The following is a 12,184-nucleotide window of genomic DNA, read 5'->3' as shown; positions in this document are numbered from 1 at the left end:
GAAAGCAAAGAAATGTTTTGGTAGCCCAGTGGGTAGGATAGTCCGGGCTTCTTAAGGATAATGCCGACAATGGACATCTTCCACTACATGCCGTGTAATATCCATGGAGAGAAACTGTAGAATATGGTTCGCAGTCATTAAGCCATGTTTCAGTGGCAGAAATCACTGCATTGTTGCTTGCTGCTTCCGCACAATGGAGTTCTTGGGTAACTTTGTGGTGCAAGCGAAGAGAAGACAGACCTCATCCCTGCATGCAAACATTTTGGCAAGTTTTGCAACATATTTATCACATATTTCAGTAAATAGCTGTCCTAGAACCCAAGCTAATAACCCAAAGTCAAAGATCCTTCCCTCTAGTCAAGTATACAGTAGTTAAAATGTAAAATTATTGAAGCAATAAAACATATGAAAAGCTCCAAAATCTAATGCTGAAATTTCACCAAAAAGATATATTTAGATGGCTAATGTTTGTAAGGATCACAAGGATATTAAAAAGATTCTATCAGTCTTGCACTCTTCACCAGCAGCGACAGCAGCCATCTTGTTTCCCGCTTGTACGTGATGTATCCCTATAAGGGACAAGCAGTGTAGAAGATGAATGAATGAATATTATGCAGTCAAATGCCAAAGAAGAACAAAATGGGATAATTCCGATCATTCCCCCCCCCCCTTTTCTTCCCTGTCTAAACAGAACCTCACACAGACATCAGATTTGCAACAGAAATACCTACTTATGTCAATGTTTGAATTCTGGAACCCAAGTCAGAAGCAGTTGTGTTTCGGACCCGCAAACCATTCAGACACAAAGGTTTCAAGCTTTATGCCTGTGCATGTTGGACTGTGCTGACACAAACTGTGCTCTGTGGAAACCAGAATAAACTGTACAGGTTTTTTATATGTCACTATGAAATAATACATTTTGATTACATATATTTGTACAAATCAAGCATATAAACTTCTTTTGGCAAAATCTGCATGTGAACAAATACATGTTGGTGTTCCGATGTGGTTTACACCATGTTACTTTAACACTAACAAGAATCATACTGTAGATCTTAATTTATAAGAATATATTTAATTGACTCATTTTTTTGTAAACCATGACTGTGTTTCTGAGATGTGTATGGATTTTATTGACAAACTAAACTTAAATGTATTTGAATGACAAATGTTAAATTATTTAACTAAACTGAAAACTAGATATTTTAGTCTATTTATTTTATCATTAAATGTTCAACAATGCACAATGGCCATTCGGATTTTATTGTTTATTTTTCGCATTTTAAGAATTTTTATGTTTCTCTTTTGTCTGCATGCAAAGACGCACAAAAACACAAGCCAGTTTGATGGATTATTCATAAAAATGGTATTTCTTTTCCATTATGTATTTCTGTGTCTATCACGATCTATATTTATTAGCATAAAGCATATTTGAAATATTACACATGTAGCAATTGAAAGCTGCAAACATTCAGCCAAGTGGTTGAGCTCAAGTTATAAACCTTTTACAGACTGAAGCTGGTCTAGAGGTTACAAAAGAATCAGTTAAGGATTTATATTATACTTTTAAAATGACCTTTGTGTGGTTAATATTAACATTAACAAACACACTCTCTTTGCCAGTATTTCTGATATGAGTATTACTTTAAAAAAACTACTGCTGGGAAGGAAAACTGAACAGACCACATCTGAAAAATACAGCTGCATTAAATTCTATAACATCATAAATAATTGAAGTTATTAAATATCCAGAATGGATGATATATTGGTATGAATAACTATTTCATAATTATTATGAAATGATTTGTAATTTTAACGCAATTGTAATTATATTTTGATTTTCACAAAATATAAGAACAATTTTCGCAAACATCTGCTGGGAAAAAATCTATTTGAATATCGATAAAGCTAACCTTTCTATTTTATTGTACTTACATTTGCTCATTTTAAACATGGCTATTTTCCATTGCAGACTAGTTGTCCACACAAAATTAAAAATAAATAAAATAAAAACGCAAATTCTTCACTTTTGAATATGTTCCACAATGTAAGATTTTTGCACAATACCATGCTATATTCTTGGTAAGGAGGTCCTGATATATGTACAATAAGGAATTGTTAACAGATCATTCTGGATTTCATTCTCACTTGTATAACTACCACTACAATGGCCCAATATCCATAACTTTTAAGCGATAGTTTTAAGTGATTGATGTGGTCATAGTTTTTCTCATGTTGTGGTGGTCGTAACGTCTTGGTATTTGACTGACACATTCTAATATTGTGAAATTTATATCACATTTCAGAATATTCATATGTAGGCCAAACAAAGCCTACTGGTATCACTGAAATACTGTGATTTTCAGAACAGCTAACGAAGGCTGAAAACATGCTAAGTATATTGAATAGTCCACCTGGCCCAGATAAAGACATGTATCATCTCGAAAATATAAAAATCTCAATTTACATGTACTACACAGTATTACTGTATATACTAAGTGCTAACAAAGCTCTATATTTAGTCCTACACCATGCTTCCTGTGTTCCATATGTTTTCTAAATAGGCATCAATACCAATGGAAAAGCCTTTCATTCAACTTTACAAACCAGTTTTCTCCCAGCTACATACAAATCAATATTTGATTGGGGTGAAAATTGGTAACAAATTAAGTTATGAATGACACTGTAGAGATTAAGGTTGTACTTGTTTCCACACACAGAATTGACTATGTAAACATGTTTGGCTCTCCATCCATTTAACATGTTTTCTTTAATTGACATATCTGACACATGGACTTTCAGAAAAGTATAAACACCAGAAACTATGAAACTTTATGTTTTATAATATTCAAAATGCTTCAGTGCTAAGGTGTGATGTGAACCTTCCCTAGTCCAGAACAAGCATACTACCATGCAAACTGTCATCTTTTTAGATGTATGATAAAAGCTAAAAATTAAACTCCTGTATTTAACACTACGTGTTATACATTTGTTTTATTTTGTGATTGGAAGCAAGATTAGAACATAGAATGCACATGCATGTATGCACAGCAAGAAAAACTCTGAAATTCACACTTTGTATAAAAATAGCAATTTTTTATGTTTATACTCCCAGTATTAAACACCGATTTTCCTGTTCAGAAGCAGTATATATGGTTTGTTCAACATATCACTTATAACAATTTATACATTTGGAACTATTTATTTTTATTATTATATTTAGCCATATCATCAAGAAATCAATCAGGAATTAAATAACTTTTCATTATAAATGCCACACTACCACTGGACTCTGAAGTCACATGTTTAAAATACTAAGGAAACATTATGCATGAAACTCCGTAAGTGTGTGGTGTTATGGGACCATCTGTGATGTAGATATTGATAAATTGGTGAATAAGCCATGGACAAGCACAACGATCCCCCATTTCAAGAGTTAGTCAGTTTATTTTTGTAGAATAAGGAAAAGAATGTTACTGTAAGCTTTTATAATATATACTTAGAAGTGTTGTGTTTTGTTTTAGTTACAGTTGTTCCATGTGCAATTGTTTCTGTTTGTTGCATTTACAATCATATTTATTAAAATGGAACAAGTATGTGCTACTATGTTTCCATTTCCACTTATTATACTTTTAATACAAAGTCTGTATTTTTGCACGGCCAGTGTTGTTTTTTCATGGAATATATGAAGGAAATCAGCTGTTCCTGGAAAATAATTTTAGCATTTTTTTATTAAAGTAATGTTTGGGTATGATACGGACAGCATTGAAGCTACACTTCAAATCAATAAACAATCACTCAGCATTAACCTATTATGGGGTTTTGAAAATCGGTTAAAACTGGTTAAATCCATTAAGTGATAACCAACACACAGTGTGCAGCTAAAATAAACAATGGAATAAAGTACAGAACAGTTGATCTGTAAATGTAAATATAAGCTTAAACAGTGCTATTGAATTTGCATTAACAGATTACTAATCACAGAACATTCATTGCAGAGCAAACTTGCACTATGGGGGTTTGGGACTTGAATGATTTTTAAAGTTGTTTTGGATTTCAGTGATCCGAATCATGTACTAAAGGGGTGTAGCTAAAACATAACTCGTGTAGGGTGCGACTGGAGCTAGTTACTGTATATGAAGGACAGCACACTGGCATGCAATATTTTTCTTTTTTATGAAGTGTTTGTGATTTGCCGTCTTACTGCCAGGTATTACTGAAGTTTAACTGGGAAATCCCCACTTTATTGAACAATTTCCAGTATTTCCCTGTATAAAATTATTGTTAGCATGGCTTGCTGAAGATTGAAGAATTCCACGTGCCGTGTTATGAAGAATGCAAGTTATGAGTCGGGAAAACCAGCATTTAAACAACAATAAGACATAATCCATCCATCCATCCATCCATCCACCTATTTTCCATACCTGCTTCTCCTATACAGGGTTGTAGAGCATTTCACATAGGCTGTGGGTGTAAGGCAGGGAATAGCTCAGGGTGGGGTGCCAATCCACCACAAGGCACACACAATATGTTTGTTGAGAACAAAGGAAAACATTGAAGTTGATAAGAAAGCAGGGGGCTGATTGGCAGTTATCTGGCTGGATAGTAATCTGTGCCAGTTACAAGGTGGGTGCATCTGTAGTAACTGCGTTAACAGTGTGTTTTAGGCACACTCTCAGTTATAGATTTTAGCCTTATTAAAATTCAAATAAATCCGAAACAGCTTTGCCAGATATTCCCTAGATGATGCATGCTCTATTCAGTGTAGGTCTTATGTGGTTGAAAGGGAACTGAAAATTCCAGAACACTTTGTAATTATTAAGAAAGGATGAGTACCTAGGGATGGGTCAAGGGACATCTGTAACAGTTCTGGGAGGCACAATTCAATAGAGTAAATCCATGCAGGGTAGCCTCCCAGACAAAGGGAGGAAGTGGAGGAAGGTCTTTGCCACATGCCAGTAGGGGGAAACCACTCAGGATCGAGAAAAGCTGCTGAGAAGGATCCAGTTAAAAGGATTCTTCCTGCCCACAGGTTATATGAAGCTCTTATTATGGGCTACATGGGAATTTGTGCCTTAGTCTTATAAATGATTAGGTGGAATCCATCCATCCATCCATTTTCCAAACCGCTTATCCTACTGGGTCGCGGGGTAGGTGGAGTCATAGTTGCTTATTGTGCAGTAGTCATAGTGGAGTTAAAAGGGGGAAAATACACAGAATCCTTGTCTAATAATATCTAATATAGGGAATAATGCCTTTAAACACCTCAGTCTGATAACCCTGCCTACAGTATTTTCTTGGTATGATGTTAGAGTACTATGCCGGAGATCATTTGGCATTACATTAATGGTTTATTATTACTATCTAGTTAAACAAAAGGGCAGTGTGGTGGTGTAGTGGTTAGCACTGTTGCCTCACATGTTCGGGAGCAGGGTTTGAGTGTCTGCCATGGTTCATTGTGGGGAGCTTGCATGTTCTCCTTGTGTTGTTGTGGGGCTTCCTCCGGGTACTCTGGTTCCCCCCCAGTCAAAATAACAAGGTTAACTGGAGTTACCAAAGTGTTTGTGTGTGTGTTAGCTAGGTTTATTTTAAATTGTGGGGACCAAATGCCCCACCTCCCCCTAAAATGTGATAAAACCCGTTATTTTGACGGTATGGGGACTTTTCAGGTTCTCACAAAGATCTATCAATGCGATCAAAATAGTAAAAATGGAAAAAAATGTTGTGTTTTGTTTGGATTCTTACGGTTATGGGTAGGGGTAAAGGTCGTCATGTGGGGATTAGAGTTTTCCCCATAAAAATGAATGGAGAGTCCCCACAAATATATAATTACAAACCTGTGTGTGTGTGTGTCTGTGTGTGTGTGTGTGCGCCTTGTGATGGGTTGGCACCCCATCCTGGGTTGCTCCCTGTCTTGTGTCTGTACCCTCTGGGATAGGTTCCAGAGCCCCCACAACCCTACATAGGACATGTAGTTACAGAAAATGGATGGATGAATAGTTAAACTATAGATGACGAAACCAGAGTGAATTATAGAAGGACTTCCAGTCACTTGATTCAAAAAACATGTTAAGTATTATAGTCAGAATACATTAAATAGCTGTAGTGCATTTTTGCTTTGGTCTTATGTACCGAGCCCCTAAGGGGACAAGGGAGGAGATAAAAAATCATTTTGCAAGATCTCGAAATACTTTTGCGAGATCTTGCAATACTTTTGCATTATTTCGGAAAACTTGCAAGCTCTCACAAAACTTTCTGTTATCTTGCAATACATATCTATTAATAATTGCATTGTGTGCATTCAAAGTATGAAGTGCTAGGGATAGCCATAACTTTAAAACCACCTGCCTAATACTATGTAAGTCCCCCTTGTTCCCCCAGAACAGCTCTAAACCATTAAGACATGGGTACTAAAAGACCTCTGAAGATGTCCTCTGGCATCTGGCACCAAGACAAGTTGAGAGGTGGGGCCTACCTGAACCAGACTTGTTTGTCCAGCACATCCCACAGACGATCGATCAGATTGAGATCTGGGGAATTTGGAGGCCAACTCAACACTTTGAACCCTATAGATGATACATGTCAAAGTAACATCCACGTTAATGCCAGGACCCAAGGTTTCCCAGCAGAACATTGCCCAGAGCAATAGACCTTGGGGGCCAATGCACACCATTTAATTTTCAGATTTTGTATATTTCATATATTTTTATATTTCTACTATATCTATTCAAAGTACAAAGATAGAATACATGGACTAGTAATCAATCAAACGAAATGATGGACATGTCCAGTACGATGACACCTACTGTATGTTGGAGATTAGCATTGCTGGTCATTCTGCATTGCCCTTAGCATTGCTGCTCATTCTGTTTTAATTCTCAGAAAAGCATACACTGCTCAGATTTGTTTTATTGTACCATGCACTGAACAGTTTGATACGCAAGGATATGTTTCCCTCTACGATAAATAAATTATCTGATACTTTACCAGCAGTTGTATTGGGGATATGGCATTTTCAGTGTAAAATAATGCAATTCGGTTCTTGTAATGTTCCCCCAATTTCCAGTAATCTATGCAGTAGTATTTGGGCAGACGGTAAGTTTTGACCAAATATGCATTACTCTCTTCCTCAAGTTATGGTTTGAGGATTTGGTTTGATTTCATATTCTCCGGTCCATGACTCTTGGCTTGATTTCTCATCTTATGATTCTGGACTTACCCAGTACACAGGACCTGATCTACTTTTGTCCAGCTCCCAACTCTAGGATTTAGGACTAGCTATTTGGCTTTTTGGAATTAAATTCCAATTGGTGACAGAAATATATTTTATGCGTAAAAAGTCTCTTTCTCCATAAATGCCAGAGTAACAGCGTTCTCTTGCACCGTAATTTTCACAGCACAGTGATATCAGATAATAAGCTGTGCACAGAGAAAAGTGGATCGTCAGAAGTAATGAATTTATAAAAGCAGTCGCCATATATTTTGACAACATTCCAAGAAAAACAGAAGAAGGAAATTAGAAAGAGAAATTCAGATACAGACATGCTACTCGTATCTCACAAGCAGTCATGCTTAATAATGCAACTATTCACTGAGATCAGTGTCCCTGACGAGATATAAAAGATGCCCATCATGTAATGATCCTCAGTGCAGCGATTAATCTGGAGTAATCAGCCAAGCTTTTACCTAGTTAACACCTTCACCCAGTTTCGCAATATTGTAGCGTTTAGTAGCACTTCACCTGCAAAAGCATCACTGGTTTGTCTTGGTTTGTTTGTTTGTTTGTTTGTTCTGTGTATTATTTCCGCGTCATGTTTTTTTTTAACCCATTCCACATCTAGGTTCACCTTTTGTTTCTTGGGACTTTGTGTGAGAATTTTCCAGAGGGAATACTTTGGAAATGTGTCAGTTTCTTCTTATTGACAATTTGATTATGATGTGATTAATCGTTTAATTGCATTCTTTGACCACAATCTTTGTGACTGGTCCCTGTAGAACTGTTACTGGTCAGTCTCTATCAGGTCGACATCATGGCCCTAATGTAAACTCATTAGTATCTTCCTATATAAGGGTCTGAATTGATTGCTGCATTAATATGGTATAGCTACGCAAGCAGTTTGAAATGAATCATTAGCATTCTGCTGACCAATGTTCCATTGTAAGTGAGGTAATCTACAAGTCTTAGTTACCGTTTCATCCATACAGTTCATTTTGAGTGAATACAGCATGCGATCTTTGGCACGTTGCCTAAAGAAGGTACATTATTCCCTTGAATCATTATGGTATGTTAAAATGTACTAACAATCATTTTATCATTGTAGTGCTTGTACTGTTACATTCTTAAGTATGTTGTTAAATGTACTTAACAAGCATGAGCTCCTCATCTGGGTCCTTTTCTTTCCTTTTTTTCCTTGTTATAACCAGTTGGCCTGTCACAGTTGGGAGATTTACAGACTGGTAGTGACACCCCAAGCAGTGCACAAGGAACTCAGCCTCTACACATGACAGGACACAATTATAGGATGTGGGAGGGGGAGGAGAAAAAAAACCAAGTTAAACACCACCCCTTAATTTTACTCTAAAGATGATTCGTGGCATGATTTTTACATTCTATTGGCTCCCATTTGTGTTCATATTTATGCACGTCTTTATAAGGACTGTAGCCAGGCAGAGAGTTGCTGTGATGTATCGCCTGTGCTCCCTTTCCCCTCCATCAGCGCTGTGCATTTGTAATAAGGCTCGCGCTCATAGCAGCATAGAGGAGAACCAGGATAAAAGAGCCAACTGTGTTTCTGCACAAGAAACGGAAGAAAGCAAGATGGGGAGAGACACGAATTTGGGCCTGTCAAGCTGCTAAGAAAGTTTACTCTTGTGCTGCTTCTGCGCTGTTTTGTTTCAGGAGGTTCCCGCGCACAGAACATTCTTGCGCTCCTGCTGGTTCCGTTGATTATATAAGATTCAGATGTTGCTCTGAATAAACAACAAGATTTGGAGTCAACTTGTACGAGTCACGTGTCCCCTGCTGTGCTGTGTCCATTTCCCACACTCATCCACGGGGCCTGACTCTCGCAGCAATGCATCAGCTGCGCTCCCTCCATGGGGGGCTCCATTACTGCGCTGCTGTCTAGCAGTGAACATAAGAAATAATTAAATGGTACACAAGTCTTATAATCGTTTTATTACCAGTTAGATGCATGTTATGGATACTTCATTAAGTAATGGATACTTCATTAAGTAATGTATACTTCTTACTGCCATGCTAATTTAGGAAATAATACAAACAAATACATGTAATTGGATTTTGGCGCCCCCCCCCCCCCCCCCCCCCCCGTGCCTTTCCTTTCTCATGGCATTGAGCAATTAGAAGATGGTGGCTTTTTGATATTTTATTCTTTATTCTTTTTTAAATCAATAGCAAAAAATTGTCAGTTATCTCTGATGGCTCCTCTCTTTCTCCTTTCCGATGAAAGCCAGCTGAATATATGAATGTGCTCGCATTTATGTCTGCCGTATAACATATTTCACAATGAATAGCTTTCTGTTTTTTAAAACGAATCAATGAAGCCTATTCAGTTATATTCACATGTCTTATAGTGCTTATAATGGATATTCAAGGGCATGCAGCTCATTATATCTGTATTAAAAAAGCGGTTCAAAACAACCTCTGGATACACAACATTAGTGAAGATACAGTATCGTTTTGCCCTTCTTAAAAATGAACATTACAGAATATATGAATATAATAATGAATGTAACAGAAGCCTGATTTATATTACATTTCCCTCTAAACGCTTGTTTGAAAACCACAAACATATGTAACATCGATACGTCTCCATAACTTTTTTTTCCAGCATCGTTCTCGGAACATGCATGTTTCTATTCTGTTGCTACCACTAGGTGGCAATGTTGAATTGGTTTTGACCTCCTTTTTTCTTGAACGAAATCATTTGTTTGCTTTGATTATTTTGGCGTTTTTTCCATCTCCGATGGTTGCTAGTTTTTGTGTCTTATAATTAACCTTGTAAAATGAATAATGTAATAATAATGGATAATATATTAAGGCAAATATCTCACTTAAAAAAGCAGTACTGCCCTCTCAGGGAAGTGATTTGTGACATAAGGAAAAACAACTGCTTCATGATAAAATATACCGGAATTTTACACGAATTGTATTAGTCATGAATATTTTAAATGAAGTTTGTTTCAATATATTAGGTTCGTTTCTATTTGCATTTTTAACATTATTTACCTGAATAATTTATATTCGGATAACATGCTTTTCTATAAAATTTATATCTTTATATGATTAAGACCTGCTCCCAAAAACTGACTATTGAGCTATTTCCTACAAACGAACAACTGTTTAGCAGAAAGGAGTCAATAACTCATTATGAAACCTTTTTTCTGGTCACAAACTTTGACCCAGATTAAGTGTTTACAATGCAAAGGAGCGACAATTTATCGGCAGTCTCTAATTTTTATTTTGCAGGGCATTAGCCTGACCTTAAAATCCAACATAGTAGGGAAGGATCCTTCCTGTCATTTTTTGGATGAGTGATCGACAAGTATTTAGATTAGTGTGGTAAAAAGCTTAATTTAAAGAAGTGAATACAGATAAGTGAGCTAATTGTTTGCACTGTTTCATGATAATGTATTTGGCTACAATAACTGAAAGAGATCAGCACAATGTTGCCATTAAGCAATTAGTTATAAGCATCTCAAATAAAATGCTATGAAGGCCTTTAGACAGAATGAGCATGCAGTCACAACAGCCCAATAAGCATCAACTTACAGAAGGCCTGCCACTAGAAGACTGTCCATGTGGGGTGTAGACTTACATTTTAGAAGCATGGAGACAAAGTATTTAAATGAGAAAAACTTAATATTGCTACATATATCAATATAAGCAGAATCTGGGAAGCAGAGCTGATCCCACACAGGTTAAAAATGAATAATAATTTTGTAAATCTTTCAAAATCACACTAGCTAGGATTAATCAGGATTTACATAACAGATAAGAATTAATGTCATCGAATTACTGTCGTTGGAATTTATTGGAACATTTACACATATTTGTACAGTTTCTGCTTATAACAACTAATCAGTTATTCATTCTGTCCAGACATTTTTTTCCCTGGCAATCAGCTACCATACAAATAAGAAACATGTACACTATGGGATTAAGGAATACTGAGTTTATGGATTGTTGTATGTATGTGCTTAAGTTTTTGTTCAACAGTGTAGCAACCGATCGTTCATTTTTGTCATGTATTGTCCATCTATCTCTTCATGTTGTAAGAACTGGTCAGGGTTGCAATAAATGACTGATCTTGCATCATATGTTCAAGATACCTTTGAGATCCCAGCTAATCTCTCATTTAAATAATATTTTATAGATCAACAGATACAAGTATTATTTATTTACTTTGGAAATATATTTTTATCATAAGTTTCTTCACCAGAATATTTATTAAAAACCATACGGGCATATCTAAAACCCTTTCAATATTGGAATTTTCTTTTCTCATTTAAAAAGAGGTTGAACCCATTCCGTGTGGGTTGAGTATTTTCTCTTTTAAAGGCAAGTTTTAATGCATCCACCTACTCATACGCAAATATTAACAGAGCACAGAAGTGCTCTCATCAGACTTGTATAATGAAAAACACAGCTCATTAAGACCAATAAAACTTTGGCTTTTATAATGCCATTAATGCACTATTTATTCTTTACTAAACCACATTTATTTTGCATTTCAGTTGTTGCGTTGCTTTTCTAAATTAACATAAAAGAATCTATAGTCTTTAAGTTGTCGGCGTATGATACCGAACATTGAAGTTTTCTCCACCTCTTTTCTTCCATTGGTAGGTGGACCAATAGCCTTCTACAGAAATTTGCATTTTCTGGGAGACCAGCTGCAGTAATGGGGAATAGACTGTATAGTCATACTGCCACAGGAGTGTCACTATCACACTATTCACAGATTTTCTACCCTGTGCAGCAAGAAAGTAATTACCCTCCTGGCTGGTAAATCAGTATCACAGAGGATCTCCAGGAGCAGAGTTTTGCCAAGTCAAGGGCATAAAGCAGCTCAAATTCAACGACTACGAAGTAATGGCACTTTTCTCTGTTTTTAAAGATATAGTACTTCTAATGAGCCTTTCCCCATACAATTTATTTATACAA

General features: G+C 36.3%; 1 protein-coding gene across 2 annotated transcripts in view; it reads left to right on the top strand.

The window, feature by feature from the left end:
• LOC125715535 (VPS10 domain-containing receptor SorCS1) overlaps window positions 1–1,247 on the top strand; it is a 120,213-nt gene extending 118,966 nt beyond the window's left edge. For both annotated transcript variants that reach the window (XR_007384095.1, XM_048987197.1), the window contains exon 27: window positions 692–1,247. Coding sequence is in view for 1 of the 2 variants with exons in the window: in XM_048987197.1 (XP_048843154.1) it covers window positions 692–747 (56 nt within the window). In the remaining variant the exon portion in view is untranslated. The remainder of the gene's footprint in view (window positions 1–691) is intronic.
• Window positions 1,248–12,184: the final 10,937 nt, after the last annotated feature.

This window comes from Brienomyrus brachyistius, chromosome 20 (assembly GCF_023856365.1).
Source record: "Brienomyrus brachyistius isolate T26 chromosome 20, BBRACH_0.4, whole genome shotgun sequence".
In the NCBI taxonomy this organism is placed as follows: domain Eukaryota; kingdom Metazoa; phylum Chordata; class Actinopteri; order Osteoglossiformes; family Mormyridae; genus Brienomyrus; species Brienomyrus brachyistius.
This window is presented reverse-complemented; position numbering and strand designations above follow the sequence as displayed.